Genomic DNA, 16,949 nt, shown 5'->3' with positions numbered 1-16,949 from the left:
TCAGGGTCTGGGATTTCTGCTCCATTGGGACGCCATGCAGCAGGAATCCGACAATACCAGTATGGGTTTTCTTTTCTGAGTTTTGGGCTTGTGGGAAAGTTACTCTCGATAATGTTGTTTCCTTCCCAATTTCTTTTAGGATCGGTGTCGTTCTATGGGAGGCTAACATAATGTTTTGATGTGATTTCATGTTGTATAATGAGTGTGTTTTATCCCACGTGTATTTTGTGACTAATGGCACAACTAACAAACTAATTGATAACTGACCTATTGAGACGTGCGTCGTCGAATGTATTATTTTCAATTTTCTGGTAGCCGGGAACACTGGACTTTCCAAAAATCAGAAACACGGGGGATAATGTATGTATTTTGATTGTTTTAATTGTTTATTCTGATTTGAAGTATCCTAGTGCTTTTCCTACTGAAAAATTGAGCATAAGGGCTGTGTAAACATAATGGTTTCTGTGTGTGCTTATATTTATATTGAATGATGCTAATTCATGTCATGTTTTATTCTGTTTCTCTTTAAGATATTTTTGTAGTAAATGATTGCTTCTCTCTTAGTGACACAGACACAGGACTGCAGGACCACATCACTAAATAGCAATATTAATTTAATGAATTGTATGGTAATTGGTAACTAGTATTGGTTTGAGAATGGATTTCTAAACGTGAAGTAAGATTAGTTTACTATAGCCAGTGGAGTGCCTCTAAATAAATTCCATACATGTGGTTTAGTTAGGGTATGTTAAATAATGTTATTGTGAGTGTTTATTCGCAGGTCCACTTATGAACGGCAGTGGAACTGTTCTGAGAGAGGAGGAATTGGAGATGATGACAACGTGCTAAATATCTCTACGGCTTGTGTGGTATTGAGTATCGTGGTTTGCTATAACACAGTGATATGTTTTTTTCGTATGCTATACTATTTGAAAAGATTTCATCTAACCCTATATATCCCTGTGTGTAATAGATTTTGGCTGAATGTTGAAATTATGCCCGGCTCTGGCTCTGAATGGGAGTTTCTAGAATCCTGTGATTTTGCATGTATGAACCCTTGTAAAGATGAGATTATTTATACATCTTGTGTTTCTTTTACAGAAATGGAGTGTGTGCCTTGAGGGACAAGGAAGCGCTCTGAAACGCTGAATCCTGAAGGTTTGGGAGGAACGGAGTTCTGGATTGGGATGAGATGATCGGTTGGCTGATGCCAGGTGGAGTGGACGCAGATGCTATGAGGTCTTTGAGCTGACGGGGGGCTACAAGCTTAGCTTGTATCAACCTGGAGTGTCGTTTTTGACCGAATGGGCCTGTGGGACACTACGACGTGAGAGACTGGACAATTTTGGATGGAGGCTTTCCTGAGCTGAAGATTTTCTGTTTTTCATGTCAAAATGTTTTTGAGGAAGTTCTCCTGCGCACAGGAGCGCATGACATTTGGTTGTTAAATGCTGTTATTAAATGTATGTCATTTTTATGAAGTCGCCCTGGAGGAATGATAAAAAGGGGGCTGCAGCTGAATTTTCCTAGTGCAAGAAAAAGAAACTCTAGGTTTTTCGCATCTGCCTGGATGACGTTTACTGTTCACATTATGCATTTTTTTGTTTTCTGTCTCGCAATCTCAAGAGTTCTTTAAATGTTTAAATCAGGGAATGTCATGGAAATTTATAAAGAAGTAAACACTCTAAAGAACAAACCAATGTATACAGATATTGCCTTTTAAGTTTCCCGCAGTCTGTGACTCCACCCTGCTTTTTAAGACTGGCTGGCACCTGAACTTAAGTAATGCAAACAATGTGTATTGAGACTGTCTGTTCTCACCGTCTTCTCGTGTCATGTGTTAATGAAGAAGGTGTCAAATTTGACTATGAAAGTACCTTGAAGAAATTGTGTTACACCCCACCCTGAAGGGGTGGAGACTGGGTGAAGCCTATTTAAGTATGTGCTGCCCATTGCTTTGATTGAGTCAGCTAGTATGTCCCATTGATGACGTGTACGTTGGCTCCACTGTATTAATACCTTTAAACTCTCTCATACTTTGGAAATGTAATTCTTGTCTGTCTCATCATTATTGTGTTATGAGTGCTCCAAACAGATTCTGCTTTCACACCTGCCTGCCTGCCTGTCTGCCTGCCTGTCTGCCTGCCTGTCTGTCTGTCTGTCTGTCTGTCTGTCTGTCTGTCTGCCTGCCTGCCTGCCTGCCTGCCTGCCTGCCTGCCTGCCTGCCTGCCTGCCTGCCTGCCTGCCTGCCTGTCTGTCTGCCTGTCTGTCTGTCTCTCTGTTTTTCATTGTCTAGCTCAGTGGTTCTCAGCCTTTTCTGGATCAGGGCCGACATGAAAATATTGAAAGCGTTCGTGGCCCACAGGCCCACCCATCATCTGACCACTTCACACGTTTATTTATTTATATACTTTTAATGATCAATCAATCGATTGTGTTGCTGCTTGGATCAGTGGAACTAACGTAGTATATACTTTAAGTAAACAAAAAAAATGAAAGCAAACATTTTTAACTCAAATCTTTGCTTCTGGGGGTCCCTGGCACAACATATTTTTTGAGATGGGGTCTGGTTATCTCTGAAGCCCACTCCACACCAATGATTCGCCATGCAACTCCTTGTATACTTGCAACCACTATACCCAATGGCAGCTGTGACTATAGTTGCATTGGTGCGGTTTGGCCTTCACTCATGAGTGGATTTTATGTGCCAACGTGTGCATGTGTTGCCTGGCTGCCTGGCCACCGTAAGCTGTCACTTCCGGCACGAGTCATCTGACCAGGTACTTCTTTCTGAATGAATGTGGACACAACAATGCACGCACGCGCGCGCACGCAGGCACGCACGCACGCACACACACATGCATATAAATACTGTACACACTTTCCTTTCAAGATCGACAGCTTATATTCAGCAGTTCCAAGGCCATTGCCATGGTAGCAGGAATGGTGTTGCCATGGTAACCCCATGTATGCAGTAACTCACACAAACACACAAACAGAGACACACACACACACACACACACACACACACACACACACACACGCACACGCACACACACACACACACACGCACACGCCCACGCGCACGCGCACACACACACACACACTGTTTTACAATACTTTTGAGGAAATAAACATTTTTACTAAGGTAATTTTATAAATGTAATTTTTTACCACTTTTCCCATTAACCCTAACCCTCAAGTCTGAGTTTAATTGCGTGCCGGGGGTCATGAACCAAAATAGCTGATCTACAAGCTCACGCGTCACATCGGCTTGTCTGTCGGCTATTTTGGGTGTGCACAACTAAGTATAAATCAAGCCTAAATCTAACATTTTCATAACCATAAAAACATTTATTTTTTCTTGAGAGGACTAGGAAAACTACACACACACACACATGCACGCACGCACCCACCCATGCACGCACGCACAAACAAACAAACGCATACACGCACGCACGCACAGACGCATGCACACACACACACACGCACAAACACACCCACAAACACACACACGCACAGTGCCATATAATAGGGCACCACACTGACGTCAACGCCTTTGTCTCCTAAAATACCAGCAGCGTCTTGTTGTTGACCCTCCCTTCTCCTCTGTGCTCTCTCCTCGTTCGTCTCTAGTCGTCGTCGCTGTCGGGACAGAAACCTCGTATCTCCAAGTTGATTTACTTTTCATGTTTTTTTTTCCCTCATTTAACGCCCTACTTCGTCATACGAGAATGTCAAGCAAAACTGGTGAAAATAGCCGAACTACAAGCTCACAATGCGTCGCCATGCGACGCATTGTGAGCTTGTAGATCTGCTATTTTCACTATTTCTTAAAATCTTCGTCCCGTTTCCTGAACAGTAACGGTTTTGGACATACGTGGTTTCCATCCGACGGCGACGTCTTGTACAATCCATACAGCAGCGCAGCCACAAGGAGCAAGGGAGCTGCTCTGAATCGATTGAATAAATCCAATGTTCATTAGACTGGGGGAGGCCAATTAAGAGCAAATTATTGTGTTGATATAACAGCCTGTGCAAATGTGCATTAGATATACAGCTATTACGCACGTACTATTACTGTCGCTGTCGTGCTGAAACCTTGTACAGTATCTCCATATTTCAACATTGTATGTTTTTGCTACTTTTGTGTAAAACACTGTAGAATGAAGAAGTAGGGCATTCATTTACGAAAACCATACGGAGATACAAGGTTTCTGCCCGTCAGCAATGACATATCATACTGTATAAGTGACCTTCTTCTATCATGGCAAGTCCAAAAAAAAAGTCCTTTTGCACACCTACGGACGGACAGGTGCGTCGGAGTAATGAAGGCTACCTTCAGGCAGATGCAACCGAAACGTTGCATCTTAAATACATTTATTTGTCAGTGAAGATAATGTGGGGCACTCCCTCTCCTCTTCCCTTTCTTCTATATTTAAAGTCCAAATAAGAAGAAGACAAAATTGAGTTCAAACAATCCTAGACCTTTTTTTCCTCCCTTTAAAAAAAAAAGAAGGAACAATTCTCTTCTTTGGGTCGGTGAAGAAAGATGTCCAGCTAGTGAGACGTTACAGTGGAGATTAGTTGCCTGCCTCCAGCACAAACAAAGGGGAGTTATTTTTCACCTTGAGCTCCAGGTATTGAAATGCAATGAATTCTGGGACAGGGGCCTGGCCAGAGATTAGTGAGCACAAAAGACCCTTTGTTACATTTAATTACAATTATTGTTCAAAAACAGCAGGGAGAGCAGCTGTTCCAAGTTTTAAAGTTCCAGACTGATGAAGGAACATGATAGAGTTGTTGACAAAAAAAAGTTACAATTGACCCCCTAACCAGAGTTCACATGTGAAGCATTTGGTTTTATATATATATGTTTCCATAATGTAGGCCTATGTATATTTACATATTTTGAGTTGAAACAGTGTGGCAATCCTTGTTAAAACTTTGAAGCTTGATTACATAGAATTTAAATGTATACAGAAACCCCCCTTTTTTGTTTGAGCTGGTACACACCCTAACCATTTGTTCCCCTCATCTGAAAATATTTGTGCCAAGTACCCCCATACACGATCGTGTGTTTCAAAAAATATTTTTTCATAACGTGTCACATAATGATGCGTTGTGAGCTTGTAGATTGGCTATTTTCGAATAGCCGATGTACTGTATATAGGATTTAAGTGGTTAAACTGATGTTGATGCTATATTAACACATTTTGCTGGGGACCCCCTGGAACCCCCTCATGGACCCCTGGAGGTCCCCGCACCCCACGAGAACCACTGATATAAATATTGGACGACCACCCACATTAACTGTCAGTTCAGCCGATTCGCCCACCAATCATTCTCCCAACAAGGCAGCCTTTTTTTTTAATGATAGCCTCCTACTACTCAGTCTGTGCCTCCGCCCCAGCCTCCACCTGGTTCAGCACTCTGGTATTGATCAAACTGTATCATTGCTGCAGATTCTGCTCAGTCTATATCTGAATGACCCTCTGCTTTATCCTGCATGCTGCAGAATGTGCAGGCGGGCTTCTGAACAGAACCATACGGCCAAACATTAATGTATCGCAAACTTTTTCATGTCAAGGACCCCCAAAATGATTTGTATATGGCCGCGGACCCCCATCTCAAAATATTTTGTTCCAGGGACCCCCAGAAGCAAAGATTTGAGTTGAACAAAAATATACATATTCAAAGATTTGCACACATTTTTCACGATGAAAAAAAAAATAGCAGATCTACGAGCTCATAGTATGGCTATGAGCTTGTATATCTGCTATTTTTGAATAGCCAAACAATGAAATGTGGTTAAAGTGGTTAAAATGATTGTGACACTACATTAACTCATTTTTCTGGGGACCCCCTGGTACCCCTCCAAGGTACCCCTCCCCAGACCCCACTTTGAGAACCAATGGTTTAAGCCAGTGGTTCTCAAAATGGTTCCAGGGGATGGTTCCAGGGGGGCCCCAGCAAAATGAGCTAATATAGCATCAAAGTTTCACCACTTTAAACTTATATTAGGGTGACCAGACATCCTGGTCTGGCCCGGCAAATATCTCTAAAACACTAATATGTCCCAGTTTTCAACATTCACTACAAAATTGTCCTAGTTTTTGCCAGAATTTAAATAATAATATTTGTTTTCAGTGGTTGCATAGACGTTTATCATGTTCTGTTCATGTAAACATGCTCACCTAACCAATCGGAAAACATGAACAAATGCATGACATGTCTGAATTCAAAGTTTGTCAACCATCGTTGCCTGTATGCAACACGTATGGTGCGTGCACGATGAACGTGCGCATTGATTAAGGGTCCCGGTTCGAGGGGCTGAATGTCACCCTAACTTATATACGTTGGCTATTTGAAAATAGCTTGATGGAGTTAATCTTTGTCTTGATTATAATTTGTCTAGTGTCCTAACCTGCTTAAATGTCAAATTAATATAACTGGTGTCATATTGGCCTAATCCAGTCATGTTAAATATGCTTCTCAAGCAGTCCTCTATTCTCTCTCTCTGTGCAAGGCCACTGCCGGCTTCATCTCTGCCACTAACGTTGTTTTGAAATGTCGGCTCCTGGAATTGAATAACAATAAGTAGATACGTGAGTTAATCTCGGAATGTTTTGAGAACACTTCATCTCGGTGTTCTTCTCCGATACGATAACCATTCTTTCAGTGCCACGGAGTGACCACTGACCAGTGACCGGTCAGAGCCGAGGTCAACGTGTTGTTTGAGACATTTGGACGCTGTTTGTCCAAGATAAACTGTCACACCATTACATCCTCATCTGACGACGACGTAATCATCACTCTCATCCAATCCAAGAAGTCCACCTTCGCCCGGAAACTCATCTATGTCACATCCTATGATATCATTGTTTATGTTACCTAACTGATAACGGGCCATGTAAAAGTCCAGTCTTTTCGTTCTATGTAGTGGGAGAGAACCGACCGATGAAGCGTGAAATACCTGTGATACTGTAACCTTCCCATGGTCTCTCATGTCTGACTAAAATATAATATAATCATTTTACCCAATGGCTGCCTGTCTTCGAGTGTGTATTTTCTTGAAAGTTACCGGTACTATAGATGGGTGATAGGGAAAAATAGCTCATCATAGCTGATCTACAAGCTGACAAGGCGTAGGATCTCGACGTGTTGAGAGCTAGAAGACCAGCTATTTAAAAAGCAATCTTGAAAGAAATGTGACAAATTTGGAATATTTTTGAAACATTTTACCAACACAAATCTTGTATGGGGGTTTCTCCCACATCATATTTCCTGATGGGTCTACTCTACGCTGCCAAATACACATGAATTGGGGGGTCCTTGACATGAAAAGGTTCGACAACCACTGGTTTAAGCTGATAACCAAGAGCGTTTCCTGCACTGTCCTGGCTGAACTTACGCGTACTTGCGGCCAACGGTGCTACTTACAGGTGTCAGACTTGAGCAGGCTGTTGCTCCTGAAGTACTGGGGGTTCTCTATGACAGGGATCTTGGTCATGCCGATGATGACGGCGTCCGGGCCCATCTCTGAGGAGGACGGCGTGTTGCTGCCGTTGGACACGTGGTGAAGCGGAGACGCCGAGTCGTCGTCGTTGCTGATCACAGAGGACGCCCCTGCGAGACGGGGGCAGAAGAGGGTAAACAAAACGTTCAGTTAGTTCCTGAGTGGGTGAGTTGTTTGTTTTTTTGGGGTTGGCATAATTATCATTGCTGTCAGGCACAAACCTTGTATCTCCATATTATTTCAACTTTTTATGTGTTTTTTGTAAAAGAATGCCTTACTTCATCATACAAGAGTGCACAAAAGTAGTGACAATAGCAGATCTACGTGAGCTTGTAGATCCGCTATTTTAAAATGTTTTTAAAATAGTAAAAAAGAAACGGTTTTGGACATACACTGTACAAGGTTTCCACCCAACAACATGTGTAGATATGTTTTTTTTTATTTTTATTTTTCTCCCCTGTCCCTTCCTTCTTCTTTTCTTTCTGAAAACAACAACAACGATGGAGCTGGCACAAAAACAAATTTTCACCCACTTCTTTACACCTGTAAACCAATAAAGTTGATTCTGAGCTGTGGTGAGAAACATGCTCAGCGAGACATGGAAGGAGAGATACATAGAGTAGCTCTAGTACTGTAGGTAGATACCTCAGTTGCTCACTTATTGTTAAACGTGATGTAAGTGATATTTCTTTGTTAAAATAATTGTTAAATAGCTCTATACTGCCATAGTAATTATTGCTAGAGTTTTTGGTCAGTAACAGGTGCCGCCTATCTCTCCAGCTCTTTAGTAAACAGAACATAAACAGGTATTTTCACATCGGCTTGCCAATTGAATCCAATCCGGAGAGAGAACTTATACAGGACATAAACAAGTGAAATTGGAAGATGATGAAACAAAAAATTTATGTCCCACCTGAAAATGTGTTTTCTGTTTACTAAAGAGCTGGAGAGACAGGGAGACTACTGAAAAACACTCTATAGCAATGAATATAGAGCATTTTGACAAAATACTTTTTGTTTTAACAAAAAATATCACTATAACTTGAGAAGGATAGAGAGATGCTATTAAATAAAAATAGCAAGAAAAGCGAGATATAGTGTCTGAGAAAAGAGTCTGAAAATGAGAAAAAAAATTAGCGAGAGGAAGCTGCGTTATTGTTTCTGACCTCATAATTAAAGACCTGAGGCAAGAAAGAAGGAGAGAAAAACAGACACACACCATCATCTATGCATGCAAACCCGCAAACACACACACACACACACACACACACACACACACACACACACACACACACACACACACACACACACACAGAGATGAGAGTATTAGATAGCTCCAGTTGTTGTTATTTTTGTTGGTAAGGCTATAATAAAGCAGGATTTAATGATGAAGTAATGCGAGGACAGAGATGAAAGTGTGCTTCTGCCGAGCTGGAAGCTGACTCAAAGAATTAACCACCCTATGCACTTCGTTGTCCATCAATAGCGAAAATAGTCAATCTGCAAGCTCACACTGTGTCACATTGTGATGCATTGTGAGCTTGTAATCAGCTACTTTAGCCAATGATAAACGTTTTTTGCTAAACTTTTTTTTAAATATATTTTGGGGTCTTTTTCTGCCTTTATTGATAGTACCAGTGGAGATTGACAGGAAACAGGGAGAGAGAGACAGGGAGTGACACGCAGCAAAGGTTGTCGGGATCGGGTTTCGAACCCATTCGAGCCTATATGTGGTATGCGCCTGGACCGCTAGGCCAGCGGGCGCCCCCATGTTCATCTACTTTTGCTGGATATTTGTTATTCGCCGACTGTAACCAGGATAGGAAAATGTATCAGTATGGATGTGGTTAAAGGTATTATAAGTGATATTTTGGGGTTAAACGTTAAATATTTTGATAGTAATAATTGCTAGAGTCAGAGTGTTTGTTCAGTAGCAGGAGATAATAACATTTCAGGTGGGTTAAATTTCATCTAGTCAAGAGAGAGAAGACCACAAAGATAATTTATCAGCTTATGTTCCAGTTCCAATTTTGTTTGTTCATTTACACATTTTCTGATAGATGAGCTGGGTAATACATTGTATGGTTTTAGTTATCATAATTTTGTAATATAGCTTATATGGTGTCTTTCCTAGTCTTAAACGGTGCATTACAATAAAGTGATTAACTTATGTTCTGACGTTTCTTCCAGTCATTGAGTGCCAATGACGTCTTTTGACGTCCGTTTATTTTTTTTATTTTTTTTATCTCAAAAGAACTAGGAGAAAACGATTTTCAAAAAGTTAATGCTCCAATGTTAAAAAATAAACTGTCAAAAAAATCCAATTTTTCCTACCATTGTAAACACTACTTCTGAGTGAGACATGCCACTTTTAAACATCAGACAACAAATGTCAACGAGGTCACAATGACCTCGTTGACATTTGTGAAACCACACTTGAAGCACCTCAGTGATTAGCAACCATCAGGGGATCGATCACACTGAAGACAAACACTCTGTGACCAATTGAAAAGGTAAAATAATAGCCTAATCCTGGCACAGGGATCAACAAGCTTGAAATAAGCCTGGCACAATGAGTTAAGGGGGAGTATTCCGTTGCCACTGTCGCAAAATTGCTTGCTCAGGGTGGACAATGTCGGGTCTTGAGACAACTTGTTGTGATTTGACACTTTAATAAAAATTGAATTGAATTGAATTGAATTGAATTGAATTGAATTGAATTGAATTGAATTGAATTGAATTGAATTGAATTGAATTGAATTGAATTGAATTGAATTGAATTGAATTGAATAGCTGTGAAATGAATACCTTTAGCTTTCGTTACAAATCTCACATAGCTTACTACATAGTTGAAAAGGTTTTTTAATTTATACGTTTGTAAGAGTGTAAATGGACCCACAAGGGTCCAATTGGATATATTTGTGCACTCTCAGGCTGTGTTCACACTAACCGTCCATTAAACCCTATGAGAAATTACCCCCAAAAAGAGACCACATAGCGGCCTCTTTTATCAAAGCGCTTTTTCTGGCCGAGCAGAGCACTTTTTAAAAGTTGAGAATAGGTTAACTTTTTGAGAAGATGCGCAATATTTATTGTGGAGTTGTATTTCAGGCAGACCTATTAACCCATTAAGACCTGAGGTTCCCATTCTACAAAATGTCTTCTAAATCCTAACAGTTTTCTGAAAAACTTATGTTGCTATATCAGTGGTGCTTTTTCATGTCAAGGCCCTCCAAAATGTGTTTTGTATGTATTTGGCCACCGACCCCCATCTGAAAATGTTTTGTTCCAGGGACCCCTCAGAAGCAAAGATTTGAATTAAAAATGTTCACTTTAAAAATATATATATTCAAAGATTTGCACAAATTTTCACGATTTTTCAAAAATAGCAGATCTACAAGCTCATAGCACGGCACTCGGTGCCACGCTATGAGATGGTAGATCTGCTATTTTTTTATAGCCAAAGTATAACATAATGGTTTAAGTGGTTACACTCATGCCTTCCCAGTTTTAATGGGTTAATATATGGCTGATTCACTAGCATCAGCCGACTGCTCCAGATGGAGCAAGCCAGCAGCGGTGCCCCCCAGGAGAGAGGTGACAACTGGGGAGGAGAAACACACGCAGTTGCTGCCCATCTGACAGGGTGGGTGAGGGTATTGCAGGTGGACCCCCAAATAAAAATGACAAGGTATTTTCTTTTTAAACCTTGAAACATTTGTTTTCAAAGTGATACCAATAAATAATACTATGTTAGTTCCATTGATCTAAGCTGGAACACAATAGATTGATTGATCATAACATGCTCTGAAAATGCACGTGACCCGTCTGACTACATAACGGCTAAGTAGTCAGGCGGGGTGGGCCACGAACGCTTTTGAGATTTCAAGTGCATGCATGGGCCCTTATCCAGAAAAGGTTGAGTATAGTGAGAAGCACTGGTCTATGAAATATGTGATCCATTTTAGGCGATAAATATGGCATGCATATGCTTAATTTTGATTAATTGATTCATCTGCATGTACTACTAGTTATCAATATTCGGTATGTTCCATAGAGTTATATTGAAGTCCCGTTTCTGTCGATCCACCCTCCCCTTCTCCCAGCCCCTTTCTTCTTTTTTGTTTCTTTTTTCCTTTCCAGCTGAAAACCCATGTGCAAGCTGACACATGGGTGTCTCAAGACAGACAACTATTCCACAATCTCTGAATGCTACAGAGTCTGTAACTACTGTACGCCTGCTGAAAGCAGAGAACGGAAGCTGTCATCTGTTCGTCATTTACGTTTGCGAATTTTTTCTTTAAAAAATATCTTTAAAATATGAACCTGAATATGAAGCAGCTATCTATATAATTAGACTAATTTGATTAACAGTAGGACAAATTTACACGATTGCAAGGACGAAACGGAAGTGATGGGAGGCTGGGCATCCGCTTTACTCCCTTCTCATTTTCAGTGCTTCTGTCGCACAGACTGTTTGGGCAGAAAGCATTTGAGAATTGTGTGAGCCAACAGTCTGGCTCAAAAGCTTTCAGAGCGTGTTTATTTTAATGATCAATCAAATGATTGTGTTCGGCTTGGATCAATAGAGCTAACATAGTATGCCTACTGTACATAGTATAGTTCCTATTTGTTGGTATCACAAAGAAAACGAATTTTCTCATGGTTTTAACCCTTTCAATCCGGGAACGCATCTACAAATGTCTTCTAACAGGTTTCTGAAAACCGTATGTTGCTATGATATCAGTGGTTCTAACACTTTTTCATGTCAAGGACCGCCAAAAATATGTTTTTGGTCGTCTCACAATATTTAGTTCCAGGGACCCCACCAGAAGCAAAGATTTGAGTTACAAATGTTCACTTTAAAAAATATATATATTCAAAGATTTTCACGATTTGCCACACTATGAGCTTGTATATCTGCTATTTTTTGAATAGCCAAAGTATAAAATAATAGTTATAGCTAAAATCTTTAAATGACACAGATGTGTTGCCAGATTGAATGGGTTAAAGAAAGAATACCATGACTGCTGGCTGCTGTACAGTACATGTTGTGCCACACAAGCCCAACGGTTGCCTGTACTACCTTAACTGTCTGTTATGGCAACGGGTGGGAACTGTTATTAGTATTATAATTAAATGAGCGAATAACAGTTAGGATTAGGAATCCTTTTTTTCATGGTGTTGTCAGTCACACCTGCATGAATCTGTTGCTAATTTCCTCCAGTTCAGGCTGGGTGCCAAAACTAACATGGCATCTGGCTCTCTCTGACACGCAGTTCGTCAATTGATGGGAGGCAGACATATCAACGCATGGTACTCGCGTTGATACGCACGCACGCACGCACGCACGCACGCACGCACGCACGCACGCACCATAGGATACTGATTCTTTTATTTGATACTATGATAACGTATTTTTTTACCCGTCCTCTCTCAACGCCTAAAACCCATGTGTATGTGCCTGCGCGTGGGCTTGCGTACAGCGTGTGTGTGCGTGTGTGTGTGCATGTGCGTGTGCGTGTGCGTGTGTGCGTGTGTTGGTACTGTATGTGTGGGTGTGGGTGGGTGTGGGTGTAAGTGTAAGCATGTTCTTTATCCTGGTATCCTGATATCAAAATGTCCTCAAAAGGTTTGACAGATGGGGGAAGTCTTGCCAAAAAGGTATGGAACTTACAAGATAATAGTGATGACAAGACAGGGCAAAGCGCCAACACATTAACACAGTCACACGCAGGTTACCACACAGTTGATTTCATTTAAAGTGTACAAATTGTTACATTTGTACACCCTCAGATTTAAATGAACGTAAGAGGATTTCACTGTGTATTTGCTAAAAGATGCTTGTAGTTGTATTCATGCATGGTCGTACAAGGGAAGGGTCCTTGTGCAATTATAGGGAACTGCATTTAGGCCTGTGTTTGAATATTATGTGAAAAAATGTGTGTATGTGTGTGTGTGTGTGTGTGTGTGTGTGTGTGTGTGTGTGTGTGTGTGTGTGTGTGTGTGTGTGTGTGTGTGTGTGTGGTCTTTCATTAGCATCAATGGGTGTCAGTTAAATAAGAATAACAGACACTCACAGACAAGTTGGAGCACAGACTGTGTCCAAAGAAATCAGAAACACACACATACGGTACAGTACACATGTGGGAACAGAAACAGTCTCAAGATCTCACAGCAGCTGTGCTAAATGCAAATGCACAATTATGCACAACCAATCAGTCCTCAATACACACACACACACACACACACACACACACACACACACACACACACACACACACACACACACACACACGCACACACGCACACACGCACGCACACACACACACACACACACACACACACACACACACACACACACACACACACACACATCTCATTTATCTTAAGACCTCTCCAGGACACTCGAGAGTAGGAAGCTTTGTGAGTGGAAACATTGTATTATGAGTTGAGATTGATTTCCCACGAGCAGAACAGAGTAGAGTAGAGTAGAGTAGAGTAGAGTAGAGTAGAGTAGAGTAGAGTAGAGTAGAGTAGAGTAGAGCTGAGCACAGCAGAGTAGAGTAGAGTAGAGCCGAGCACAGCAGAACAGAGTAGAGTAGAGTAGAGTAGAGTAGAGTAGAGTAGAGTAGAGTAGAGTAGAGTAGAGTAGAGCTGAGCACAGCAGAGTAGAGTAGAGCCGAGCACAGCAGAACAGAGTAGAGTAGAGTAGAGTAGAGTAGAGTAGAGTAGAGTAGAGTAGAGTAGAGTAGAGTAGAGCAGAGCAGAGTAGAGTAGAGTAGAGTAGAGTAGAGTAGAGTAGAGTAGAGCTGAGCACAGCAGAGTAGAGTAGAGCCGAGCACAGCAGAACAGAATAGAGCAGAGTAGAGCAGAGCAGAGCAGAGCAGAGCAGAGCAGAGTAGAGTAGAGTAGAGTAGAGTAGAGTAGAGTAGAGTAGAGCTGAGTAGAGTAGAGTAGAGTAGAGCTGAGTAGAGCACAGCAGAACATAGTAGAGTAGAGTAGAGTAGAGTAGAGTAGAGTAGAGTAGAGTAGAGTAGAGTAGAGTAGAGTAGAGTAGAGCTGAGTAGAGCTGAGTAGAGCTGAGTAGAGTAGAGTAGAGTAGAGTAGAGTAGAGTAGAGTAGAGTAGAGTAGAACACAGCAGAGCAGAGTAGAGCCGAGCACAGCAGAACAGAGTAGAGTAGAGTAGAGTAGAGTAGAGTAGAGTAGAGTAGAGTAGAGTAGAGCAGAGCAGAGCAGAGCAGAGCAGAGCAGAGCAGAGTAGAGTACCTGCCAACCCTCCTGATTTTAGCAGGAGACTCGTGAATTTTGACCCTGTCTGCTTCTTGGCTCCTGAATTGAAATGTATCCTGAATTTCTCCAGATTTTTTAGCACCTCTATGTCAAAAGTGATCATGCACATGGCTGTTACTGATGCAGCTACTGTAGGGCCATTAATGTTAATGTTCGTTGGCTCTCACATACAAATCACCAAGCGTGACTGTGATTGTTTTTTTTGTTTTTGTCTCTCTCTCTCTCTCTCTCTCTCTCTCTCTCTCTCTCTCTCTCTCTCTCTCTCTCTGTCTCTCTCTCTCTCTCTCGCTCACTCGTTCTAATCAATGGGAGAGTGGGAATGTGGAATGTGTGTACACAGGCTGTTACACTGGTACTTTCGCTTTATGTATATTATGACTGACTATATTACTCCATTCCCACATATACACATACACTCCATATGATAGTGAGACATTCTAATTTCATGCAACCAAGTGATATTCACTTTTAAATAATTTGTGGTTGTAATTATTAAAGATGGCTAATGTTGACAGGTATGAGTAAAGTAGAGCAGAGGGTAGAGAGGCTCACTCTCTTTCTCTTCTTATGATTATTTATTTTCTTTTTTCCCCCAATATGTTTTTCCCTTTTCTTCCAATTGAGTCATTATGCCAATTCCCAATTCCCTGTAGATCCTAGTCTGTTGTCACAACTAACTCCTACAGGTGGTCCTGGGGAGAGCAGACCTAAGCCTTTTTCCTCCAATAATCTTTTCCCAAATTAGTCATTATGGCAATTCTCAGGTAGAACACAGACAATTACACGTCAACTCTTATACACGTGACGTCAAGACTGCTTCTTTTCACCTGACAGTGAGGTATTCCTCTTGGCACCCTGCTAAACAGGTGCCTTTGACCAACCTGTAGGAGACTGTGGTGACAGGTATCACCCACTCCATCCGGCTTCCCACCCTCGAACACGCCCAATTGTGTTTGTCGCAGCACTCGGCCAAGCCGGATGGACCACAAAGGGTTCAAACCCTTAAGGCCAGTCCACACCAATGCAACTATTTGCAACTACTTGCAAGCAATGGCAGTTGCAAGGAGTTGCATTGGTGTGGACTGGCCTTAAAACTGTTTTGTTGCAAGAAGTTGCGGCTAGTTGCATTGGTGCGGTCTGGCCTTTAGTCTCCGTTGGTGGAATGCAGGAATTTTATCCCTGTGTCACCCAAGTGTGGAAAAGTGTGTTATTAATAATAACACTGGTTCCTATCCATCACTCCCTTTCCATCTGCTCTTATATCAGGCTCTAGTGGTACTGACAGGTCTTCAGAGGAATATAAGTGGACAAAGAGATTTTGTTGAGCTGTTGTTGCACGTGTGTGTGTGTGTGTGTGTGTGTGTGTGTGTGTGTGTGTGTGTGTGTGTGTGTGTGTGTGTGTGTGCGCGCGTGCGTGCGTGCGTGCGAGAGCGTGTGCGCGTGTGTGTGTGTGTGTGTGTGTGTGTGTGTGTACGTGTCCATGTGAGGGGAGGGATTCTCACATACAGTATGGAGACATTTGATGCTCACTATAATAATCAATCTTTATTTCAGACACAGGGAGATCCATAATCACAATTATACAACACAACACAATAACACATTGAATAAATATGTGTGTGCGTGAAATATTCTGTATCTCGGCTCCTGTGTTTTACTATGTATTTTTGGCGAAACATGCTATTTTCAACTGGCTACAATTATGGAACGGATAACCGCGATCGGATTTATTTTCTCGATTCTACGAGACTCCTGTGTGTGTAATGAGGGGATCACCGTGTGACCACGGAAAATATTTTGTGACGATTTAACCGATTAAAAAAATCTTTAAAAACGTCAGCACTGGCTGTACCCTGTTTTAAAAAACCTCTGGCACTCAATGTGTAGTGAGGTCACTGGGGTGGCAGGACAAGCAGCACTTATTCTACTCTAGACTTTTGAATGCTTGAAAACACAAAGTAGTTTAAAATAGTTGCCCCTCTTCAGATTTGTGAAATCGGCCATTCATATGTGAAAAACAAAAGAACTTTTATGTTAGGATATCAAATGGTTTCCTATTAAGGATCAATAATTCTCTACCAAAAACTCTTCACTCAACCGGTAATGGAGGTAACAACACGCACAATCTGAACAGTA

The 16,949-nt window shown here is 41.5% G+C and overlaps 1 protein-coding gene across 1 annotated transcript in view; it reads right to left on the bottom strand.

The window, feature by feature from the left end:
- ntrk2a (neurotrophic tyrosine kinase, receptor, type 2a) overlaps positions 1-16,949 on the bottom strand; it is a gene marked incomplete at its 5' end in the record, with an annotated part of 127,391 nt that overhangs the window by 35,187 nt on the left and 75,255 nt on the right. The window contains 1 exon segment of the mRNA XM_080433554.1: positions 7,444-7,629. Within this exon segment, the coding sequence (XP_080289680.1) occupies positions 7,444-7,629 (186 nt within the window).

The sequence above is a fragment of the Gymnoscopelus braueri genome, assembly GCF_963280865.1.
Source record: "Gymnoscopelus braueri genome assembly, chromosome: 7".
NCBI classification, from domain to species: Eukaryota; Metazoa; Chordata; class Actinopteri; order Myctophiformes; family Myctophidae; genus Gymnoscopelus; species Gymnoscopelus braueri.
Note: the sequence above shows the minus strand (reverse complement) of the source record. Positions and strands in the feature narration are given on the sequence as shown.